The 25406-nt window shown below is 48.2% G+C and overlaps 2 protein-coding genes across 6 annotated transcripts in view; one reads left to right on the forward strand and one right to left on the reverse strand.

Annotated features, from left to right (window-relative positions):
* FLI1 (Fli-1 proto-oncogene, ETS transcription factor) overlaps positions 1 to 10286 on the forward strand; it is an 86846-nt gene extending 76560 nt beyond the window's left edge. For 3 of the 5 annotated variants that reach the window (XM_053963440.1, XM_053963441.1, XM_053963438.1), the window contains 4 exons: positions 4294 to 4359; positions 5573 to 5635; positions 6694 to 6741; positions 7734 to 10286. In XM_053963440.1, coding sequence (XP_053819415.1) covers positions 4294 to 4359; positions 5573 to 5635; positions 6694 to 6741; positions 7734 to 8263 — 707 coding nt within the window. In that variant the 3' untranslated portion in view covers positions 8264 to 10286. The remainder of the gene's footprint in view (positions 1 to 4293; positions 4360 to 5572; positions 5636 to 6693; positions 6742 to 7733) is intronic. The other 2 variants (XM_053963442.1, XM_053963439.1) reach the window with 1 other exon arrangement.
* Positions 10287 to 20780: 10494 nt separating this feature from the next.
* On the reverse strand, positions 20781 to 21908 carry KCNJ1 (potassium inwardly rectifying channel subfamily J member 1). Its single transcript, XM_053963447.1, has one exon. The coding sequence runs from the start codon at positions 21894 to 21896 to the stop codon at positions 20781 to 20783; it is 1116 nt and encodes a 371-aa protein (XP_053819422.1). The 5' UTR covers positions 21897 to 21908.
* Between the last annotated feature and the right edge of the window lie 3498 nt (positions 21909 to 25406).

Below are 25406 nucleotides of genomic sequence, written 5' to 3' on the forward strand. Positions count from 1 at the left end.
GCCTCACCTGGATTGGCAGCATGGGTATTTCCAGGCAGGACTTGGCCTTAGAGATTTCAGTGAAGCAGATCAGGAGAAGGGGAAGGAGAAGACTGCAAATCTGAAGTGGGCCATGAGATCCACAAGATTCTCCAGGTACCTGACCCTCCTTTCCCTCTCTCCCTACAAAGTGGTTGCCACAAAATAGACCCCAAGTGACCACTTGGCCACATCACAAGTCTGGATCCCTCAAGACACCTGGGTCTGCCTTCCCCCTGTCTCCCTTCCTGGCTCTGTCTCCATGGCTTAGAACAAGGCCCTTCCCACCCTCCAGCTGCTGAATTTCCTTGGAGGTGCCAGCTCCAGAGATTCCTGAGCTCTCCATTCCTTCCCAGCCTTGCCTGTAGTGCCAATATGGGTGGCGTTCCCCTATAGTGCCCATAAAGCATTTAATCCATAAATGATCCAGCCCCACTGTATCCATCCTAGAAAAATAAAGGTCTAAAAAATGTGGATATTCCAGGCCCCAAGCTCGTTGTTCTCCTGGAAAGCCTCATCGGGCTGGTTGCACAAAGTAGTGCCTGACTCGGGCCTGAGTGAGAAAGCTCCTCGGAGGGAGCAGGATGAAGGGGCTGTCAGCACTTCCCAGCAGCTCAGGAAGCACAGGCACTGTGAGCCCATTGTTCAGTGAAACCCCCCCTCGCCTCCCCTCTGTCCCAAACTCTCAGATTTATAAAACACCAGGGTTGGGGTTTTTTGGTTTTTTTGAAGTTTATCAGAGAGGGTTTGCTCCCTAATACATCATATCTCAAACAGAGACTCCCTAAAGCCTTGCTCACTGGGCTGCACTCAGGCTGACAGGACCAACAAGGATTTGGGATGGTGGTGTGGGAATCCACCTGGGGGTTTTCAGGCTGGTTTCCTGGCAAGGGAGTCTGTGCGTCTGTCCATCTGCCCCCAGCTATATCTATCAGTCTGTTCAGACTAAATATGCCCCGGAGGGGCTGGGAGGGGACACAGCTCCAGGGGAGACAGGGGCTGTCTGGAGAGCTGAGCACAGAGTGGCAAGGGAGAAGCCGAGGCAAATTTGGGGTGAGAGAGTGGAGACCAGGGCTAAAAGGGCACAGAGAGCAGTGCTGCAGCCTGCCCCCACAGGCTGATTCCTGGGGAAGGCAGTGCATCTGGAAAAGGCAGCTAAAGCCTGCAGAAAGTGCATTTATGCCTGCAAATAAATAAAATTATATTTAACCTTCTTCCCAGGCGCGCTGTGAGTGTGAATGTTTGCAAAGCTGTGAGATCCTCGCTTGAAAGGTGCTGTGAAAGTGCAAAGCATTATTAATATCCTTTACCTTCCTCCTAATAGACTGAGCATTCATGCTGGGGAATTTCTAGACATAAACCAGACAGCTGCAGAATGACAGTTCTTGAAAGCATCTATGATTTATTTTCTGCACTTTAATTCCATTTTGTATTGAACACACATTTGTCATAGGGCTCTTGTTCCACGGGGCCTTTTAAGTCTAAACCAGACATGGGGACCTGATCCTTTCTGGGATAAATTTCCCCACTTCACTGTAGCCATTTGCTGATTTACACCAGGAGAGAAGTCCAGACCAAGTGTTTTAATTGAATTTCCATTCTATGGCAATTTTTGGTGTAAAATCTGAATGGTTTGAATGACAGTTAAGACTATTCCTGTCACCATCTGGCTGCAGTTCTGTAGGATCTCTTCGAGCCACTGGGTGTCAGATCCTGGGAATGATCCTGTTTTTGCAGGAACCTGCAAAAGTCTGGAGGGGCTCCCTGGCTCTGCCTTTTCCATTTTGCTTTAAACAAATTCAGCTTTCGAGCCTGGGCCTGGAAGCCAGGAGGGGCTGGTGTGGTTCTTTCACGTTGCAAAGATTTTTGTGAAATAAAAATAGCTTCCCGCGTTTGGATTTTTTTTTTTTTTTTTAGAAGGAGAGAAAGAATTGGAAACTTACAAGAGCTGGGTGCACAGGGTGTTTCAATAGCAGGGCTGATTATCATATTTAACCCTTCTTATTATGGCCAAGTCACACTCAGGGCTGAATCTCATTCTACAACACAAGGCTGCTCGTATATATTCCCACACTTTTCTGCATAATCCGTATTTATAGAGGAAAAACTGAGGCAGAGGGACTCAGCCTGGATTAAACCTGAGGAGGAGGAGGAAGAGGAGGAGGATGAGGAGGAGGAAGATCATCTCTCCAAATCATGGCCTATTTATTTACCCAAAATATGCTGATGACTCTGGATCAAGCAACCCCTTTGTAGCAGTTGATTCCCTTGAGTCGATGATCTGGCCCCCAAAAAAATCAGGGAAAGCTGAACATTTTCAGCAAGTTCCACTACTTTTTGCGAAGGAATTTTTTCCCTGCTTTGAAAAGGATTTTTCTGTTGGAAAAAGAATTGCTGCCTTCCTTTAACAGAATCATCATATGGCATTTCCATTAATGTTACATACAGGGCTGTTTATGGATTGAACAAACCAAAATGTACATTAACATCTCGGTGGACATTGCTGAAGGTTTTGCTTTTCTCAGTGCAGAACTTGGGTTTTTCAAAGCGTTTCCCCAAACATGGCTCTGATAGCTGTGGTTGTAATAACTCAGAGGGATATCCCAGGGGAGCAGTGGAAGTCAGAGCCTGGCTGCAGGGAGGACATGGGAAAAGGCAGGGCCTGCCTCAGACCCCATCCCTGCTCCACTGGGAGAGCTCCATATCACTGGGATCCATCGGGATTACAGCCGGGAAAACGCCCCCCTGCAAACAGCCCCTGGGTTAGAGCAGGGACAGCTGCTGGACACTGGGGCTGGGGAAAGGTCCCACAGCACCAGGGCATGGGACACTCCTGCTGCTGCTGCTGGTGTGGCCACAGGAGCGGGGACAGCGATCCTGAATGGGACAGAGATCCCTAATGGGAACAGGGATCCTGAATGGGAACAGGGATCCTTAATGGGGCAGGAATTCCTGACGGGAACAGGGATCCTGAATGGGACAGGGATTCCTGATCGGAACAGGGATCCTTAATGGGACAGGGATCCTGAATGGGACAGGAATTCCTGATGGGGACAGGGATCCCTAATGGGAACAGGGATCCTGAATGGGACAGGAATTCCTGATGGGGACAGGGATCCCTAATGGGACAGGGATCCCTAATGGGAACAGGGATCCTGAATGGGACAGGGATTCCTGATGGGGACAGGGATCCCTAATGGGACAGGGATCCCTAATGGGAACAGGGATCCTGAATGGGACAGGGATTCCTGATGGGGCAGGAATTCCTAATGGGGACAGAGATCCCAAATGGGGACAGGGATCCAGAATGGAACAGGGATCCTGAATGGGGCAGGAATCCCTAATGGGGACAGAGATCCGAATGGGACAGGGATCTGTTTTGGGACAGGTCTCTCTGCTGGAGCAGTGTAGATGAAGTTGTCACCTCCCTGTTCCCCAGCTGTCTCATCCCACTCTTTGTCCCAGCTGAAACCACAGTGGTTTGTTTTCCAGTCTGATCTATTTGCAGTGGGGTTTGTGGTTTCTGCAAAAAGGGAGAAAAACAAACAAGTAAAATAAAAATAAAAGCAGGCAGATTACACGAGCTCTGTTTTCCCCCATTCCTCTCTCTTCTCTCCTCCTCTGGCTCCCCCACCCTCCCCTCTCCCGTCCCTCTATGTTTTCCTTTCCATGCCAATAACTGCAAGGCTGTAATTTCAAAGCCTCAGCGGCTTTCCCAGTGCTGGAGGAATGTGCCGGTGCCTGGGATGGATCCTCAGGGAGCTGCACAGCCCCACAGGCAGGAGGTGCTGGGCAGAGGGGCACTTGGGACATCCCTGGAGGATGCTTTTCCCCCTTTTTCATCTCCTTGAAACAGCCTCCTTATTGTCACCTCAAATCCTCAGCCTCCCCAGGTTTAAAATCCAAATTTAATTTCTGTGAAATAGTAACAGGGTTCATCTCCTCCTCCTCTGCCTGTGGTGTTGGGATAAGAGAAAGGGCTCTCCTTTCGGCTGGGACGGGTCACACTGAATTCCACTGAGTGCAAGGACAGCACTTCGTGGTCAGAATGTGTCAGGCTTGAGAATTGCCCAAAGAGCCCCATTGCTGCATTTACACCTCTATTTACACTTCTGTGAGAGGCTGGGTGAGCACTGGAGATGTGGGAGAGGAAAAAAACACAGCCCTACAGAAGCCAAGCCAGCTGGGACCACAAAGTTAAGCCAGAGTCTTCCAAGTTTTTTTCTAGGAAAAGTTCTTTTCAACCCCTGTGTGCCTGTTGTCTTTTGTCATTAGATCCTTCCTATGATGCAGTCAGGAGAACAGGATGGGGCACTAATGGGAATTCTGGCCTCTCCAAAAGTAAGTTGTCCCAATGGGAATCACAAACTGTGCAATGGAAGATTAAAATGAGACTTGGGCACAGTTGGCCTGTGTCAGAGGGGCAGAAGATTTGGGAACAGATAAGAGGTAGAACTGGGGACAGATAAGAAGTAGAATGATGTTATGGACAGAGTAATACTTGTAGGGTTTGGTTAAGGGGCCAGGAGCAAATCCTCTCCACCCTGTTAATCACGGGCCTGTCCCGTGCTGTGATGGTTTTAGGGACAGATCTGGACAATCTGAGAGTTTCTGCCAACTTTCCAGAAAGGCAAAGTCCAGCAGGCAGATGGGGCCCCTCTGCTCCAGCCCTGCTCATGCCCAGTTCTTGTTCTTACTGGGTTTAGGGTGCCTTGGATTCCTAGTAGGGGAGTGTAGTGGTTTTGGTTTGATTTGATTTTTTGATTTTTGATTTTTGATTTCTGGACATCCCAGACCAATTCTCTGTCCCTAAAATCCGTGTTGCAGCTGGCTCAGCCTGCTGGCTCTGAGCCACTGTCCCCTGTCCCACTGCTGGGGCTTCTCCCTGGGCAGGGTGGGCACGTCTGACCCTCAGCAAGGTACTCCTGCTGTAAATCCCCATGGCAGCACCTGGCAGAGTTCCCTCCCTTGGCTCTGCAGCTTCCTGAGCTGTGCTCACCCCAAATGTGAGAATTATTCTTTGAGTCAGTTTTCTGTTGTGAGAAATGATACAAGGAGGAGGAGCAGATCTTCCCGTTGAAGGGATTTATACAAACCATCATGGTATTTTCAACTAAATGTTTGATAAACCCCAATTTTCTTTTTTTTTGCCTAAAAAAGAATTTGCATTTGAAAAACATGTGGGAAAAGCTCTAATATGGAAGGAGATCAGCATTTGTACATTTAATAATCCAATTTTTTGTTCATAACATGGATGCAAACTAGAATGGAAGTTCAGTTGCAGTAAAAGACAGAAAATTAATGAAATATCTACATAATACTTTCCTTGTCTCACGGACTATTTGGCAAATTATAAATATCTATGTAATGCTTTCCTTCTTGGTGTATTTTCATTTTACACTGAAATTTTAGATTTCTAGGGAGACATCTCTTAATTTTATAGTGCAAGCCCCAAACTATCAGCTCTTAGTCCAAGCAAACCTTTTCCTTGCAGTTGCTGTGATTCCTGTGGGATGTGTTTTGTACTTTGTACAAACCCCTTCTCTCTTTCCAGGCCCTCCCGTCGCAGGGACGCAAAATGTGAATAAGACAACGGAACAGCAGCGGCCCCAGCCAGGTGAGGGTGGGGTCTGTGACCCTTGGGCTGGGGGAATTCACGTGTGGAGCAGCCCCAGGCAGGGCCAGGCAGGGGAGGGCTCAGGACCACGGCTGGGCTGTGCCAGCTGCTCTTCCCAAGGGGCTCTGTGGCTGCTCTGCCCCCGGGCCAGGATCTGCAGTGTCCCCATGGGCTGATCCCCTTGGAGCATCCCAGCTTGTCCCATGCCAGCAGGGTTTCCCCGGCCCAGAGCAGGGTGGGGGAGGGAAGCAGCCCCTCTGGGTAGCGCAGGGGGTGTTCCCTGCTGCCTCCCCACCTTCCCTGCCCGGCACAGCTGCTTCCCATCCCCTTCCTCTGCTCCGGGGCTTGGCTCTCTTGGAACAGGTTCAATCCACCAGCAAACGCTGCAGATCCAAATCACCACAACCAGAGAGAGGCAGAGCAGAAGTGTAGAGATTAGGGCTGAGGAGGCCCCACAGAAAGGGAAGGAATTCATTACTAATAAATACTTCGTGGGGTTTTCAAGAACCACTCAGCCTTGGTGGAGCCAGCGACAAACTCCTGTTACTCTCATCTCTCTAATGCTGTGTTTCCCCCACAAAGAGAGATTTGGGTGAATATTTCCTGCCCTCCCAGGGCAGCAAGCTCAGCTGCTAACAAGAGAATCTGAAAATCTCATCTGCTCTCCTTTTTATTTAGCTCTTTTTTGTTAGGAGAAATATATTTGCTTCTGCTTTGTGGCTGTTCTATCCCACAGGTTTTTTTCCACGTTTGATGTGTTCTGGTTGCCACATAGTGCAGGGTATGTCCAAGGAGTTCCCAGACTGCAAAAGCAGGCAGGTCTGAGAGCAGTGCCAGAAACTGTGGCTGTGCCATTTCGGATTCCTGAAATACCTGGTGGTTGTTTGCTAAGAAAGAAAGAAGGAGCACTTCCAGGCCCTGAGAGAAGGGATAGAAGGAGTAAAGAAAGAAAATGAAAATTTGGTTTCTAAGACAAACATAATGACCTGGACTTTCTTTTTGATGAAACATCCTTTAAATTTTGTTGGTTGATTTTTCTTTTTTACTTTATTTTTTAGATCCCTACCAAATCCTGGGGCCTACCAGCAGCCGTCTTGCCAATCCAGGTGAGTTCGTTTTATGTTTCAGACCCCCCTTACCAAAGAGGTGAATTTTCCTTTGGAGCTGTTGCTCCAGCGTACACTGGGGCAGCAGATGCTGTCCCTGCACCCCTGGGGGGACCTGTGAGAGCCACTGAACTCAGCAGCTGTGACCTCACAAGGGCTTTTGCCAAAATCCTTACAGAAAAGTGAGGAAAGTGGTGCAACAGCACCTCTGTCGGGACAAAATCCCCATCCCGGATGTCCTGACCCAAACCCAGCAATTTCTGAGAAGAGCTTTATAGGGGGCTTAAGTGCTGGTCTCTCAGATTTGCAGCACAGATTAATTTTCCACTGCCTGCTGTGGGTTACAAGAACAAAGGCAGAAAACATCTCTGAAAGTCACAGTGTAACTGTCCCTAGCACATCATCTGCAGTAAATAATCCCTGATTTTAGGGAGTAAGTAATTTGCCTGGAGCAAATCCTGCTCAAACTAAACAAACTTGTACACATGGGATGGCTGTAAGGAAACATCCTCCTAAGACTCTTAACATATCCTTAACTACTTGTACAACTACACTGAGTAAAACCAGGAGTCATCTGGGGAGCAAATCATCCTATGTAACTCAGATCACCCACTGGAAAGAGAGCTGGAGGTATCCAAAACAATCTCCATGGCAAGCAGAGAGCAGTGGAGGGGTGAAGTACTGTGCTAACCAGTCAGTGAAAACTCTGCAGAGCAGTGTCCTCACAGAAAGCTCTGTTTATGAACAGCCTGAGGATTTTGAGGCCAAAGGCAACCATTATGAAATGTAATGTGACCTCAGGCCCGGGCCCAGAACAAAGGGCTGAGTAACTTGTTTGCTGGGAACAGTTTATCCACTCCTAGGGCCGCCTTTCCAAGGCCTGAAGGAGCAGTTCCCAGTCGAGATCGAGATAGCCCTTCTGTTTCCTGCCTTTGTGTGTGCCCCGAGCAGGAAGGCCCAAGTCATTTCCTTTCCCCTGGCTGTGTCTGCAGGGAGCGGGCAGATCCAGCTGTGGCAGTTCCTGCTGGAGCTGCTGTCGGACAGCTCCAACGCCAGCTGCATCACCTGGGAAGGCACCAACGGCGAGTTCAAGATGACGGACCCCGACGAGGTGGCGCGGCGCTGGGGTGAGAGGAAGAGCAAACCCAACATGAATTACGACAAGCTGAGCCGGGCGCTGCGATACTACTACGACAAGAACATTATGACCAAAGTGCACGGCAAGAGGTATGCCTACAAATTTGACTTTCACGGCATCGCCCAGGCCCTGCAACCCCACCCCACCGAGTCCTCCATGTACAAGTACCCATCGGATCTGTCCTACATGCCGTCCTACCATGCCCACCAGCAGAAGGTGAACTTTGTGCCCCCACACCCCTCCTCCATGCCTGTCACATCATCCAGTTTCTTTGGAGCGGCCTCCCCCTATTGGACCTCCCCTGCAGGAAGCATTTACCCCAACCCCAACGTGCCCCGCCACCCCAACGCCCACGTCACACCACACTTGGGCAGCTATTACTAAATGCTTTGATCTGCCAGTGGCCTTGATCAGTCTGTTTGAACTTTTTCTTTACTCCTGGGATTTGTATGGTTTTTGGGGGGACCCTTGATGGATAATTGTGGCCTTTCTGGGGAAGAATTAAAACTGGATTTTTGTTATTCCTGGACCAAACCTTTTACTTTTGTAACTTTGCCTCTTGTGTCTTGAACTGAGAGATGGAAGCTCCTGTAGGCCAGTACTCTGCATTTTCCTTGGGGTTTAAGGCTTGTGTCCTCTGTAGGAAGTGACAGTGAAGATGGTTCACTATTCCCTGGAATGATTATTAGCTTTTGGATGAGAGCAATTTTTAAGGATTCAAAGGCTTTTGACAAGGCATAGATCCAGCAGTGGGTCGTAGGAAAAGATGACCACAGTGGGGTTTTTCTCACTGGCCATTTGACCATTCAGTGGAGGACGTTGGGCTGCAGGGGACCACGACTGGAATCTTAGCTCTAAGGCAGAGGAGGATTTTCACCCAACTGGAAATTAAATATATATATATATTCATATATATATATATATGTACATGTATATTTTAAGAAGTAAAGGGCATTGAAGGAACTTTTCTAGAGTACAACTTCATTTGACTGTGTGTGAACTCAGCAAGCAGCAGAAACCAGAACAAAGCGTAAGGCAAAGTCAAGCACAGACATTCCTGGGAAGCAGAAATGAAGTGAATAAACGACAGCAGGTCCCTGGCTCTGCCTGAGCCACGGGGCTCTGGAAGCACCGATTCGCGAACGCTGTGCGTTTGTCAGACCGTCAAACCAAGGGTCAACAAACCAGAAGGCAAATTACTGTATAAATTATGCAGAGTTATTTTTCCCTATATCTCACAGTTTTAAAAGAAAGAGTAAATAAAACGAGTTGACCTCGGTCACAAATGCAGGTTTGTTTTTTACTATCAGCTCGGTTGTTTTTTGTTTATTTTTTTAATGTAATTTGTACATCTTTTCAATGTGTACATTTGGGCTGTAGCTTTGTACTTTTTGCTAAAAAAAACAAAAATAAAAAATAAGACATGAGTAATGTATCTGTTGGAGATAGGCTTAGTCCTGCAATTGGATCCATGACTGACCCCCAAAGTGGCCAGAAACCCTCCAGATTGCCCTAGGTTTGTCTAGAGGAGAGGATTTTCTGTATTAGTCTGGTGTAGCTGTCTGCAAATTAGCTCCACTTACTCCCATGTTTGCATTGAGGCTGATTGAAAACAGGCCCTAACATCTCAAGGCAACCATTGCAATATTCTGTGATCGCTTTTCACCCAAATCCTGAACTTTGGGAAGATCCTAACCACTTCATAGATAAAAAGACTAAATACTTCTCTTTTGGATGGCTTCTGCTGGGGGGTTCTGTGGAAATCTGACCCCTTCCAGAGCTCTGAGCCATCCCCAGCTTTGCAGATGAATGTGACGCTGCACAAGCGGCGGTTTGGTGCCATAAACAGAGGGTAAACCACAAGCGTTTGGGGTTTGGAACAGATGTCTGGGGGGTGAAATTTCCATGTACAACCCATTAGCTGACTTGTATTAAGTGGCAGCCAATTAACAGGATCACAACTATCTAGTCTAGACCAACCCCTGGGACTCTGTGGGGGCGGGATTTGGTCCATGTGCATCCCATTGCAGGAGGGGAGTCTGAAACCAGAGCATGGGAGTCTGCTCAGAACGTTAAACACAAGCACTGATGCCATTATTTAACAAAGTGGGAAGAGAAGATCAAGCTACTACAGTTAGGTCTTAGTGCTTTCAGGGTGTTTTTAAGCAACATTTCTGCCATAATAGCAAAATTTAAGTATGAAGGAACTACCCATGGAAATGGGGCTTTTGCTACTATATATATGCAATGTACTTTTTGGATATTAAAATATATATAATTTTGCAAGCTATCTTGGTGGGTTGTTTTTTTTTTTTTTTAATATGTATTAATGTTACAATGAAACAGTTGTATAAAGAAGATGATGTAAAAAAAAAGTGACAAAATAAATGGTGGTTTTCTTCTCTAAGGCATCAAATTGTCCCACTCTCTCCCTCCCCTCTCACACTTGCATGCACTTGAAATTAAATTTAGCTAAAAAGGGAAAGAAAGCAGCTCCACGGTAGTGGCAACCCATCCTGATCCCTGTAGTATTGACCACTCATTCCAGAAAATTGTTGCCAGAGATTGTCAGACTGGATTTGGTTATTGAAGGGATTAAAACCCAGGCTCAGGCTTTTGTCCATGGAGAGACAGAGAAAGTGGGAGGGCAGCCAGAGCTCAGCAGCTGAACTGTCAAGGTGGCTCTTGGGGTGCCCCAGGGCCACCCAGGAATGTCAGTGTGTGCTCAGCCTGCTCCTGTTTCCCACCTATCCCCAAACCCCAGGGAGACCCAGTGCTCCAGACCATTCCCGAGGTGGAGGCTGCAAAAACAAGCTGTGCCAAGGAATCTTCTGATTGTGGATAAAGGTCAGGCTGAGGCACTTCCTGCACTTTTGCATGGTGGTCCTGAGAGATATCTGGAGCTCCTGCAGACCTGATAAAGCCTTGGGAAGGCAGGGCTGCACAAGCACAGCACTTCCTTCCTGCACACAACCTTTTGTTGCTGAGCTCCGGGACAAAGCTTGATTGGCTCGGGAAAAGGGCCACTTCCAGCCCCCCAGAGCTGCTCCCTCTCTGGATTCCAAAAGAGTTGCTCAATTTAGTCACAAGAGCGGGTGGTTTGTTGCTTATCTCCGTTGTTTTCCACTGCAGCACCAGCGAGATTAATTCTGGCTGTGCAGCATCAGTGGAAATATCAAGTATTTTATTTGAATACCATGTCCTGCCCGCCTGCCAGTAATAGGAAAATCAGAAGTTAAGATTGCACAAAAGCATCTAAAGGCAGAATCTGGAGGTTATCAGAGTGCAAAGATGTCCCTCATAGCAAAATTTGGCCAGCAGGAACCTTGGGGGGAAAAAAAAAGACGTTTGAAAATAACCAACAATTTAAGAAGCATCTGATTCTGGGCTGCCCAGTGTGTTAAATGAGCCCTCCTGAGATGGGAGGTGATCAACAGCATCCCAGCTCAGGTCTTCTCTGCCTCCTTTCATCCTTCCCTTCAGGGTACTTGCTGGCATTAATCCTTTCTAGTATTCACTAGTATTTCTCTTCAGATATTAATTTTTTCTAGTTTTTGCTAATATTTAGCTCTAGACAGATTTTTCCTCCTACTCTGGGAATTCCCATGGAATCCAGAGATCATAGAGCAAGGAGATCTCACCCCAGAGTGCCAGAGAGCCTCACACTGCTGAGGCACTTCCCAGATACCTTTTAGAGCATTTTCATAGGATCTTGATAATTTACATTCCTCACACAGAGTAATAAGACAGAGATTGGTAATTTGTACCTCTCAAAATCAGCCTGGCTTTGTCACGTTGGAGGTGCCAGGGATGGGAACAGGGAGATCTGCCCTCCCAGCCCAAGTTTCTGGGGCACACTGGGACAAAGCAAACAAGGAATTTGACAGCCCTAATGCTACTCTGCTTTTCCCAGGAGGACAAGGCAGATTGAATTCAAATATTTCAGGCTTAAATCAGAAAGTTTACCAGGCAGATGGTTGGGATCACATGGCTGTGAGCTGGGAGTCAGCAGGGGCAGCAGAAAACCTTCCCTGCATCGACGTTCAGGACTCAGAGCTCTCCGGGAAACCCAGCTCCCATTGCAATCAGGGTGAATTCAGCTGCTAATTTCCAGGGATCTGGTATTTCCCCAGGATTTCTGTTCCACCAGCCTCAAACCATGACTGGGATCTAGCTCAAACATGCCAAAGTGGAATTAACTCTACATTCCACTATCAGAGTGCAGCCTGTACATGGAATAGAATCAGCGATGGCTTTACAGGCTCAGAGCTCTGGCTCTCTTGGCTGGATCTCTGTGCTGCTTTTCTCTGTTTGAGCTGGTCCTGCCTCTGTGTGTGAATTCCTTCTGCTTAATTACAGCCAGCAAGTTTAGAATCTGCTTTGAACTGGATTTTGAAGCAGGCTTTTTATCCCCACTGGACGAAGGAGCTCCCAGCTTAAGCACTTATTAGATGCTCTAAACTAGGGGATAACAACTCCTCCCAGAGCCAAGCACGTGAGATCACTCCTGTCCAGAATCCCTGTATGCCAGAACCCACATCCTGTGCACACTGGTGCCTTCCTGCTTTATATATCTAAAAATTGTATTTTAGCTCTGAGGATGAACTTCCAAATAGCTGCAAATTTCTAACAGAGTGCTGTGGCAAAGGAGAGGAATTTCCCTGTGCCAAGACCTTCCCTTAGTAAAGACAAAGACAGATTTCTCATACTCATGCCCAACAAGTACACTTCAGGCAAATGAGACATTAATTATGGGGGAAATCGGCCATAACTTCTGTTGATGTAAATATTTAACGTGAGGCTGGAGGTTCCCAGCAATGTTTCATACACATCCATGGCAGTAAATGCGCGGGCCGAAGCTTTGTGCTCAAAGGAGGGATGAACCCAGCTGCTGTTTCCCACCTCTGTGTCACAAGGAAAGAGCCATCAGTCTATAAATGCTTCATGAAAGCAGCCAGCTTCACTTCATTATCCTATTACAATAATAGAGTTTTTACAGGCTGCTTTACTGTGCTGAGCCGGTATTTTTTAATAACTTCTGTGAAATTAGTTGGTGAGACTTCAGCCTGCTGCCTACCCAAGTCTGCTCTCCCACGTCAAACCGAGCATGGCTGCATTTGGTGTTAATTAGAGCTGCAGTCCAGGGGCACGTCAGGGGCTGGCGCTTATGAATTCACTTCAAAGACTTTATTTGTATATTTTTGCACGATACCCAGCATAACATACACATGATAATTTTCATCTGTGAAATCAGAACTCACTGCAAATAAAGCTCAGACCTTTCTCTCGTATCAGGAAAGAATTGAGAGACCTCTGATTAAGGTCATGTGGAGAATGACAACACGTAATTTAGCTTGTGTGTTCTGATTTTTTCCACTACAGAGGTGGAAATCCCTGCACATGAAGCTCAGATTCTTCTATTAGATCAGAATAGAATTAGAGATCCTTGGCAAAAATCAGCTCTTCAGGCTCCAAGAGCAGCAAACAGAGCCTGACACCAAACCCACAGAATGTGAAGACCAAAGGCAGAGCAGTTTTGAGGCCATGGCAGCAATAAGCCCATCAGCCCTGTGCCCCACACAGAGGGAGCTGCCCCAAGGAGCCCCAAGGATCTGCCCTGTGAGGCAGGGGATGGGCACAGCTGGGTTTGCAGCTGAGCAGCCACCCTGAGCCAGGCAATAACTGCGGCGGGAAGGGCTTTGGCCAGGGGAGGTTCCCAGGTGAAGGGACCTTGCTGCTCCTAACCAGGGCCAGACACAATAGGATTTGTCCTGGAGTTCTTATGTGAAGTCGCAGTGCTGAAGGAGAATGGGGCTCTGGCAGTTCGGTGCGATTTCACCACCAGAGCCAGCTCCCTCCTTTCCAGGAACTGCTGCAAACTTGTTATTTGCTTTGGCTTCTCGCTGAGTTTCTGTCTGCCGGAGCTGGAAAGGCCAGGGCTGGGTGCACCTCCCCTCCTGCCGCTGCGAGCGCCGTGCTCAGCCCGGCAGAGTCCCCTCCCGGCTGGCAGCCCGGGCTGGGCAGGGACACGGCCAGCCCTGGGGTACAGGGGCCGTGTTCCCGGTGTTCCTGGTGTTCCCGGTGTTCTCTGTGTTCCCGGTGATCCCGGTGTTCCCGGTGTCCCCATACCGGGCTGGGCAGGGACACGACCAGCCTTGGGGGACAGGGACCGTGTTCCTGGTGTTCCCGATGTTCCTGGTGTTCCCATACCGGGCTGGGCAGGGACACGGCCAGCCCTGGGAGCACAGGGTGGGTGTTCCCGGTGTTCCCGGTGTTCCCAGTGATCCCGGTGTCCCCGTGCAGTGGCTGAGGGGGGTTGTGCTGGGAGCGTTGTCAGAGGACACCTGTAGAAACCTGAACACCTTCCCTGGGATTTCTGTCTCCCTCAGGACCCATGTATAATACATACATATCTATCTATCTATCTATCTATCTATCTATCTATCTATCTATCTATCTATCTATCTATTATATAGATGTACACTTACCACACCCCTGGAAGTGTCCAAGGCCAGGCTGGATGGGGCTTGGAGCAACGTGGGATAGTGCCCATGGCAGGGGGTGGAATGGGATGAGCCTTAATGTCCCTCCCAACCTAAACCACTCTGTGATTCCTTACAGATTTATGTATATTTCATAGAACATTATATATATATATATACATATATATTTGATATAATTGTGTGAGTGTATATATACACACATTTGATAGAATTGTGTGTGCATATACACCTCTTTGATAGAATTATGAGTATATATATACACCTATTTGATAGAATTGTGTGTGTGTATACACATATTCGATACAATTGTGTCTGTATATATACACATATTTGATATAGGAGTATACTGTGGTGTTACAGTAAGACAAATTAAGAAGGGAGTTCAGCGTGGGGCAGATGTTTCTGTGGAGGATTTAAAACTTCCCTTAATGCTCCACTTCTGGAGGCTCAAGGCTGACAGGCAGCTGAAAAGCTCCCCCAGAATCCTCAGCCAGCACACTGCAAGCTCTGCAGACCCAGTGGCACTGGCATCCCAACCTTGCTGTGGGAATTTGGGGAGCAGCATCCTTCTCCATGAGGGATAGAGGGGACAGGGGGGTCTGGCATGGGGGTGGAAGGAGATGAGCTTTAAGGTCCCTTCCAGCCCAAACCACCCTGGGATTTTGGGATGGCTCCATAGCAGTGTTTGGGGTGCTCCAAGCACAGCAGAATGAAGGGATGAGATCTGGGCTTCCAGAACCATCCCAGGGTTCTGCAGGCCTTGCCACAGTGACAGTGACTCCCTGTGGGGAGTTGGCTCCCTGCTGCACCAGGAGCACTTCAGAGCACGGGGGAGCTTCATCTGAGCAGGAACTTTGGGCACTGCTGTAAACACAGTGAGGACTCAGGGCCGTCCCGGCTGGTCTGTGGCAGAATCATGGAATCAGTGAGATTGGAAAAGCTCTCTGGGATCATGGAATCCAGCCACTAACCCAACACCACCGTGCTGTTGGGTTTCAACAGCTGGGGAAACTGAGGCACAAAGCAGGGAGCAGTGTCTGGCGTTCCAGAGCAGAGTTCCCTATGGAATATGGGTCTCTCCAGACTCGCTGTTCCTGATCCCCCCACTCGGCTTCGGGTGCAGCAGCAGCCGATGTTTACAGCCCCCAGCCCTCCGCTCACACATCAGCTCCGAATTCCCAACGCTTCTGTGAAGGGGCTAAATATATCCTGCTAGCACGGCCCGTGCCAAAACCGAGCCACTAAATGCATTGAACTTCGTGTAATAAAATACGGAACAGTCCCAATAAATTCTTGCTTTGCTTTTCAAGGTTGCCGCGGCCGCCCTGCGGAGTTCGGGGCTGCGGAGCGGCTGATCCGCAGGTGAGCGGTGCCATCCTGTGGCGGCGGCACAGAAAACACCGCGCCGCATCCCCGCATCCCCGATAGTCCCCAGGATCCTCGTGCTCCCTAGCATCCCTGTGCTCCCCAGCATCCCCGTACTCCCCAACATCCCTGTGCTCCCCAGGATCCCTGTGTTCCCCAACAATCCCGTGCTCCCCAACATCCCTGTGCTCCCCAGGATCCCTGTGCTCCCCAACAATCCCGTGCTTCCCAACATCCCTGTGCTCCCCAACATCCCGGATAGTCCCCAACATCCCTGTGCTCCCCAGCATCCCCGATAGTCCCCAGGATCCCGGTGTTCCCCAACATCCCTGATGGTCCCCAGCATCCTTGTGCTCCCCAGCACTCCTGTGCTCCCCAACATCCCTGTGCTCCCCAACATCCCTGATGGTCCCCAGCACCCCCGTGCTCCCCAGCATCTTGACCTGTCTCCCTGCTGGGCTGTCACAATGGATTAACGTGGTGATTTTGCACAGCTTGTTGGGATGTGGTTGCCCAGGAGAGCAAGGGCTTAATGCTTTCTTTGCATAAATTTGGCCAGCAGTGTAAAAAAAGGAGACACCAAATGAGTCTGTCTCATCTCCAGCCTCCTCTCGCTCATCCACCTCCCCTGAGCAGACAGAATTTATGTGCAGCAGTGAGTTTGTTCAAGTGAAAGTGTCCCCAGGCCAATGCTTCCACCACAGGAATGTCAGCTTGGCCTCAGGAATTATCTTTTGTGTGTATTCGAGCAGCCATGGAGAAAGCTTCAGCCTTCCTCACTCTTGTTCCAGTAATGCTGTCACAGGGTTAAATGTGATTTAGGGCCAGTGCTGGTGGTGTCAGAGGTTCCCCAAGCTGCAGCAGGAGAATTCACCCAAGGGTTTAGGAACTTGCACATTTTCCCTCTTTGCCTCCCTCTCTCTGTGCACATTCCTGGCCTGGTGCTATGTTTTCTCCCTGCTCCTGTGGGGAGCAGGAGCTGGGCCAGCACCACGACTGTGGATCAAGGCAGGGGTGATTTTAGGGGGAAGAAATGAGGTGGAAATCCTGGCTGTTCCCAGCCAAATTCCCAAGGGTATGACCACCTCACTTTGCCTGGGGAGAGGGAAGGGAATGGGACACCTCAGCTGCTGCCTTGTGTCTTTGCTCCCTGCTGACTGGTTTGTGGTGAGCAGCAGTTTCCAGGGAATTGTGTACAGGCAGGAGCTATCCAGGCACTCGCTGGCAGCCTGTGAGCAGTGGTCTGTCACAATCCAGCAGTGCGAGTCAGTGGGAGCATCTGAACAGTGTGCCAAGGATTTTGGTTGTTATTATTGTTGTTATTATTATTTAGGGGTGTCTTTTCACCAGTTCCTCCCAGACCATGTGTGCAGACAGTCAGCAAACCAGCACATGTCATTTTACCAAAAGCAATTATTTTAATTCATGACCCTTTCTCCAGCAGTCAGCAGGATGCCTTATTCATTTGCCAGCAGGAGGGTAAATCTATTTCAAAATGATTGAAATATTGTGCACAGCTTGAATGAATGTTTAAAATAAATACAGTAGAAGAAACATGTTGTTTGTGAAATGAGAAGATAAATTAAGTTTAGTGCAGACACATTATTCCCAAGCCTGGCTGCTTGGCTTTCCCAGTGAAATCCTTTAGGCCTTAATCCAGAAGGAATAGTCTGGTTTGCTCTCCTGAAGGGCAGGCCTTTCTCCTTAGACCTTTGCAGGGTATGGGCCAGGCTGACAGCTCCATGGGGTGTCCCAGTGTGCGGGAAGGCCCAAAGGCAGGAGGGCACCCCGAGGGAGCAGAGACCCTGAGCAGAGCTGGAGAAGTGAAGCCCTGCCAGGCTGAAGAACCCGGCCTTTGTCTTCCAGTATCGGCTCTGTGGTTCCCTCCAGCCACTTCTGCTCAGCAAGATTAAATTTATTTTCATCCTCTTAACTGAACTTTCTTTTAATGGCAGCAGAGGTGACAGCCCTCAGAATAGCTTTCCTCTGGAGCATGTCCCGAGTGCCTGTCCCCGATAACCTCCTTCCTGGCCAGGCCTTTATCTGCCGGGTGACAAACTGCTCTCCCTGGACAGCCAGAGGAAATTCCACTCATTGTTGTGCTGCTCCTGGGCTCTGCCTCAGCTCTATCTCCTGCTGCTGCGGGGCTGGCAGGGCTTCCTGGGGTGACAACCAGCAGGAGGCTCGCTCTGGGATTCCCAGTCAGCTCCCAGCACGATCCCGCTCTAAGGGAGCCTGATAGCTCAGCCGTGGGCCTGTCAGCTTTGGATCCATCCTCTCGAATTCCCTCTGCTCCTGGATCCCTTCCAGTAACACTAAAATACACAGAAGAACACAGTCACCCTCCCCTGGTGCAGCTCCCTTGTGCTGCAGGTTCCGAGGCAGGTGTGACCCTCAGCAAGGGAACAGCAGGCGACCACCTTTGCAGGGGGATCAGGTGTTTTCTCTTTGAGCTGTGGTAGCATTTCATGCTTCTAGACATGGAACAACACCTGCTCATGCTCACACTGCAGAGACAGGGCAAAAGGTTCCATCGCTGGGTCAGAAGAACATTGAGGTTTAGGATTTTGAGGAGGCTTTCCAAGGGCAGGACCTGGAAGTGCCTTGTTTAGGAACCCTCTAAGCTTTGGAGGGTGTGCACCACCTCTTGGACAGGCCCAGCAGAGCATTTGATTTCTTTTTCCCACAAGCACTAACATCCCAAACCAGCACTTAAAGTAGGGACCTTCCCTGACTCCTCATTGCACAGCTGGCTTTGACCTTTCAAATGGATTTCCCTTGGACTTTCTATTTTTGTCCAGTGGGGATACTTTTCCTGCCTCTATTAAAGGCATCTTGATGCATCTCTTCTCCCAGGGGTAAGAGGTGTAGCTTGTGAGCCTTGAGCACTGACAGTGCCACTTTCTGGAGACGTTATACCCAGGGAACTGAACAGGAAGCCTTGGGAGGAAATGCAGCAGCAGCTCTGAAAGGATGGAGCAGCCTTTTGGTTCAGACCATTCTGGGACTCTGGACATGTCATTTCACTTCCCTGCACCCTCTGAGATTTCTGTTCATGCCCACTGATTTCTTGATGTTTGTTTTGGGGGATCAAAACTGCCCTTCCAAGCTGATTATATGAGGGGCACTAAGGTTCTGTGGTGATTGGACTGTAAAGTATTTTTTACACTGTTGGTTTGCAAAGTTGCAAGCCAGCACAATTAAAATATCAGACAATATCTGTGAGCTACCTCAAAGGTCTCACTCCTGCTTCTTTATTCACAGTTCTGGCCCTGGTGCAGCCACTTTTGGTAGCTCTGATGTGTGATGAGAGCAGAACTTTGTGTGCTGACCTTTCCATCCAGAGTGGAGAAGGGTGTGACAGTGGTGCACTGAGGAAAGATTGACACAGCTGAGAATTGGCTTTTAAAGTGCTTTAGTGACATAATTGTTCATACCATTGCTCTCTGTACAATGTCAGTGTTTATGTCCTGTGTTACAGATGGCAAATCAGAGATACAGAGTAAAGTGATTTGTTCTGACCCAAGAGAGGAGTTCACACTACTGGGACTAGGACCTGAACACTCCTGGTCCCCAGAGTTTGATTTCCATACTCACACTGTGCTCATTTGCAGCACAACTTTCTCTTGTCATCCTCTGACCTGCTGAATTCTCCCCGTCTTTTAAAACCACTTAGTCCAGCAGCTTTTAACACTATTTCCATTTTACCACAGCATTGAAAATTGATGAGTTGAGTTACATCACTGGGAAGAGTTCCCAAAAACTCTTTGGTCTGCCACTAGGACTCTCAGTAACAAAATGAACTGGGGAAAAAAAAAAAAAAAAACCTGACTGTGAGGAAGTAGAAATTCACTGAAAAGGTATTGAAGCTTCTTGTTGCATTTATGTCAAAAATCATCCCCAGAAAATGTTCAGCACTACTCAGCTCCCACCGAGCAGGAGTTGTTTCCTCTAGGGATGCACATTTGGCTGTGGTGGGATGAACAGTTTGGAATCAAATCTGAAGCCAAATGTTGGTAGGAGGCTCCTGGGTTGTGTTTTTGTTTGAATAAGACCTTTGTGCTTCAAAGGGGAAGATAATCTCTGTTTGCATTGGGGATTTTTTGGAAGGATACAGCCAGAGCTGGGAACTTCCTCTCCTCCCAGTGGAGTGGTTTCTGCTGGGTGTGAAGGAATGAATGTGTTCTCCACCTCCCCACCTTTCTCAAGAGTTGTCTTGAAATGTTTCCCTATTCCCCATCCAGGCAGCTCCTGGGGCTGTGAAGAGCAGCTGAAGGCTGGGACAATTGGGAATAAGCTGCAAAATTCCTTTTGTCCCAGGGTGGGTCTCTGCTTTTCCTTGCTTTTTCAGTTTTCATTTCCATTTGGTCTTTTTCCCTGAAAGGAGTCAAAGGCTTTCAGAGGGGAGAAGTCACATTTTGGAGTTGGAAATGCAGCAGCTTGGCCCAAGCTCTGTCTTCTGTATTTCCTAAGCTTGTCCCATCCCTTACTGCTCTGTCCTGCAGCTGTACCAGCCCCAAAGAAAGAGGGAAGGAATTGTTCCAGAACATTCAAAGGTGCTCAAGTTCCAGAGCCAGAGACTTTGTTTTCATAGAGGACTTTGGCAACCAGAAATTTTTTTGAGGTTTTGGATCCTAAGTCCCTTAGGTTTATTTAGCTTTGCCTTCTGTCTCGCCTTTTCAGATTCTCCTTCCAGCAGCTGTGTATCTTTAATGTCCTAAAATTTCTTTCCATCTTTTCAGGCTTTTTAACACCTTTGCATATGCCTGAAAACTTCGATGGGTTGGACATTCCAACATAGCAGCTTCATTAAATGTCCCATAGATATAAAAATATAAATTCTATGAAATATATATAGTGTAGTTAAATAGTGATCACTGGTATGCTGCTCCTCTTTGATTGGAGGCTTTTGAGAAAACAAATGCTGGGTTAGAGTAAACCCAAACTGTGTTTCTGTTTTGTTTTACTGATTATTTATTAATCCTCTCAAGATTGAGTTCTCTCTGAAAACTCAGTCCCACGAATACCTGGCACTACATTTTTGTGTCGCTGGTTTCATTGACTTCAGACAAGACAAAGCCAGGATTGTCATAACCTTTCTTCTCTTTGGCTTTGGCTTCCTTCTCATTGTAGAGACAGAAGGCACAGTGGGGAGTCTCCACAGCCACTGTCTTGCTGAAGTTCTGGAAGTCCACTCTGTATTTCCCTTCTTTGGTCTTGGACACGATGGGAGCGAAGCGGTACCCCCAGAGCACCTCCTCGGGGATGTAGGATGTCCTCACCTGGCAGGTGGCACTGGTGGCCTCCACGGTGCCATCCAAAAACACCACCAGCTCAAAGTCCTGCTGCAGAAGGGTTTCTGCTGCCATGTGGAAGAAGGGGCTGTTCTTGTCTATGATGTGGTAAATGGTAAGGGGCGAGATGAAGAAGAGATTCTCGTTGCCAGCATCCACTACGAATTCGATGTTGACCTGGTCCAGGATGATGGTCTCCCCCTCGGGGGTGATGGTGGTCTTCAGCAGCTTCCCGTAGATGTGGCTCCCGATCAGCAGGCTCTTGCGGAGGTTGGCCACGCGGATCAGGAGGCAGAGCTTCCCCCCACGCTTGCTGATGACAGCGTTCTTGCTGAATGTGATGGTCTTGGCTCGGTTTTTGGACCTGGAGATCTTGGCCAGGATGGCCCCACACATGAAGGAGTTGATGATGACACCCAGGATGGACTGGAAGATGAGCAGGAAGATGGCAGTGGCACACTGCTCTGTGACACACCTGAAGCCGTACCCGATGGTCACCTGGGTCTCCAGGGAGAAGAGGAAGGCTGAGGTGAGGCCGTTGATGTTCTCCACGCAGGGGGTGTGGTTGATGGAGGGGTTGAACTCGGGCAGGTCTTTATGGATGTAGGCCACGACGTACCAGAGCAGCCCAAACAGGAACCAGCTGCCCAGGAAGGCCGAGATGAAGATGGTCATCTTGTACCTCCACCTGAGGTCCAGGATGGTTGTCCATATGTCAATCAGGAAGACAAACCTGGACTGTTCCACGTTGCCAAATTCGATGTTGCACCTCCCATCCTTGGAGACGAGCCTAGCCCGGCGCCGGCTGCGCTCCCGGAGGTGGCTGGTGAAGCGTTCCCGGAGGTAGCTGAACATCCCCCCTTCTGACAGGGCTCTGCAGGGTGAGAAACAATGACCAGGGGGTTTAACCTCTACCTGCAGGCCAGGGGGAAACTCTGACACAGGCTCAAGACGCTTGATTAGAACAAAGTTATATAATTTGCATATTTTTCCCCCAGTTGGGGGGGAAGAGTTCCAGTAAGCTGGTGAGGAAACTCAAGAGTTCCTTGCCTAAGGAGCATTCCAGCAAAAATCAATCATTTAGGCTTGCTCAATAAACTCTGAGTCAGTCAAGTGTTAATATCGTCCTGTGCTCAGCTGTGTAAGCGAAGCCTGGAGCAGCAATAACTCCATCATGGGCATGTGTGGGGAAAACTTCTGGGTTTGGAGACCTTTCTGCCTTTTAGGAGATGAATCCTGGTCTGCTGATGCAGTTTTGTGTGTATCTCGACATTAGGAGACCCTGGATGAAATGTGGATGGGAAATTTAGGGACAAAGGGGAGCAGATGCAGAAGGCATACTTAAGCCAGATACGCAGTTATTTTTAGCATGGTTAGAGATGGGGTTGGAAGTGTGAAATTCAGACCCTGGAATCACACAAGCATCTCAAATAGGATTAAGTGAGAACAAAAGAAAAGATGAAACTCCAGCAGGAGAATTTGGGTGTTTGCTCACCACAAAGGTGATGCTAAGGCTAAGAATGGATTTCTGAACCTGATCCTTTAAAGGAAAGCGTGTCTCTCTGTCCCTCTTATTTTGTCCTGTATGTCCGACCATGTTAACAAGGGGCTCAGGGAATAAGAGTCATTGATGGAGAAAATGCTACAGATGTGTTCAGACTGGAATTTGGATCACCCTACACCTGAAAAATTCCCAGTCTTGGAGTTCCTCAGACACACAGGTGTGGGGAGAGGCCAATGCACTGCAGAGTCAGACACTGCCTGGGATGTTCCTGGACCATCCTAGGGCCTGATTTTGACCCAAAACTTAGGAGTGTTCTTAGAAATAATTGATTTCTGAGTTTATCACCCTTGAAGCACAAAATGTGTTTGGTTGCCCGAGAGGATGTTGGATTAGTGTACAGTGAGCCTGGACCCATGTGTGCCTTTTTATCTAGTTTTTGTTGAACAAAATCCTTCTGAGTGCCTGAATGAGCTGTGTGCTGTGATCATGTGTCCTGGGGCAAAATGCTGCAGCTTCCAAACAATGCAAGAACTTGAGGGGAAAATATTCCCAGTGCTGACTCACACAGGGTTGTTCTGAGCCTGCTGGGTCTCTGAAGAGGAGAATCTCCTGCCACACAGAGTGAGGGTTTGGGGTTCCTGCAGCTGCTTGAGGATGCTTCCTTTGGGAAAACCTGTGAGTGCACCTGGAATGAGGAGATGTCGAGGGCTTTGTGTTTCTATTGTTACTTTACCTTCCCAATAGGAAGGGACAGTAAAAGAAGCCTTAGGGATAACAATTTAGAGCAAGCTAAAGATGCTACACCCTTATCTGAAACCCTGCCTCCTATCCCAGCCCACCCAGGCTTCCTTTTGGTCAGCAACAAAATGTTTGGGCTCAAATTGGTGGCAAGTGGACTGCCCAAGTTTTGCTTGATTTCATGTGCTTAAGTATTTGTGGCAACAGCTGTTTACATCTCCTAAACTCTAAGCTCATATATCCAAAATGCGGATAATCCCAAGTGAGCTGTTAGACACTGGTAGGGAAATTTCCTTGGGAAATTTGTCTCATTTAACTGCAGCCATTTAAACTCTGGGGAAGTGTGTGTGCCAGTTGTACAGCTGACACAGGGAGGACCAAGTGCCCCCTCTGAGGGTCCCCTTGCCACCACAACAGCTTTATGAAGTCAAGAATTGCTGTTTGGCAAGGTCCCTTTACCCTGTAATATTAATTTAGAGAAGCTGTCTGATGCCTCAGCTGGCTAAAGCAGAAATCCTCCCATTGGACCCACTTACAGGCACCAGGAAACACCTTCACAGGTGTCAATCAGTAGCAAAGAGAAGATATTAAATTATCAAGGACAGAGTCTAAGTACAAATTAATTGCATTTTGTAAAGCCAGAAGTAATTCTATTATTTAATGTCCCTGTTCGTATCAGCAGCCCTAAGAATAAACTCATTTCTATGTCTCTTACAGCTGCCTTCTTTCTGCACTTGGACTGAATCACCTTCCTCCCCTGCTCAATAAAAGGAAATGAAGGTCACTTTGTACTGTACCTTTTCACCCTTCTGCTGTTGAATTTATTGGTTGCATATGGAGCTGACAGAGGTTAAACTTTAAGCCTGTATTCAAGGAAAGGGGAATGAGGTCACACTTTCCTGAACAATTCTCAAGTTTTATTTTCCTGATACATTTTTAATATGTCCATGTTAATGCATAGTTTGACCAGAAATAAAATATTCCTGTGCAACACATTATTCCAAGAAATTTTCCAGGGTTTAGACTTACTGTGCAAAAGCACCCAACTACAGCTGGCCCTTGTGTTCATTTTGTCCTTTTCTGCAGGAATATGAACATTGGCTTTACCAGAATGGCAGGGTAAAATTTTGGGATGCCTCGCCTTGTCCATCGTGAGCTGCACATGCACTCCTTAGGCACAGAGGGGCTCCTAACCTCAGGGAATAGCTGTGAAGGGGAGAAATCTGCAGGAATTCTGGTTTCTAATCTGCCCATGTCCTCACAGCAGAGGTCATGATAAATTACTGTCACAGTTCTGATCCAGTCTCCACTGGAAACCTCCTGGAATTTGGGTGAGGATCTGGACGTGCAGCTGAACAGATAACAGCCACAGAAGAGCTGAGAACAAGATGCTCAGCCTGGATCCTTGAACCAACTCCACCATTCTTCTCCTGCCTCTTTAAATTATCCATGGCCCCTTCTGAGGCTCCTTTCCAAGTCCTGCTTAAGCAACCCCCAAGCAGATCAAAGAGGCAGAAGAATTACACCTCTCTTCAGGCAGGTTGACAAAGGAATTCTTTCAACAAATCCCTTGCCCCCACACACAGCTGAAATGTGTTGAATTGCTTCAGCAGGAGAAAAATTCCCTCCTGGATAAGCATGCTGTGAGCATGTCAGTGACTGTCTGGAGAAGATTATATAAAGTTATATAATACAGCAATTAAAGGCCTTTTAATTCAAATCAGCAAAGGTGCCTGACTACATTCTAGCTAATGTTTACCAGGATATGTTTCCTGTTGGGCCCAAATAAACAGGGCACTGCTGTCTGTCTGGAGTGTGGAATTCTGTGCTGTGGGACCTGGGGGGTGCTGCTGTCCCCAGGCACAGAGTGTTTATAGAAGGTGCACTGCTCCAGTTCCTGCACAGGGGGACATTCACCAATAAAAACTCCATGAATAAACAGGACCTGTCAAGGTTAGCTGTGAAAACAAGGAGGTCCCACTTCCCTGGCCCAGTCTTTTATTTCCCAGTGATCACCAGAGGAAGCAAAAACTTTTGTGTTTCTATTCTCAGCTTTCCAAGCACTCCAGCAGTGCCTCCAACCCAAATATCTGAGAGTTGTTACCTGTATTTCTGCCTGTTCT

This window comes from Vidua chalybeata, chromosome 23 (genome assembly GCF_026979565.1).
Source record: "Vidua chalybeata isolate OUT-0048 chromosome 23, bVidCha1 merged haplotype, whole genome shotgun sequence".
In the NCBI taxonomy this organism is placed as follows: domain Eukaryota; kingdom Metazoa; phylum Chordata; class Aves; order Passeriformes; family Viduidae; genus Vidua; species Vidua chalybeata.

Bases quoted from the DNA above. Each gene is read 5' to 3' on its own strand.
- KCNJ1 (XM_053963447.1), bottom strand. From the start codon at position 21,896: ATGTTCAGCTACCTCCGGGAACGCTTCACCAGCCACCTCCGGGAGCGC.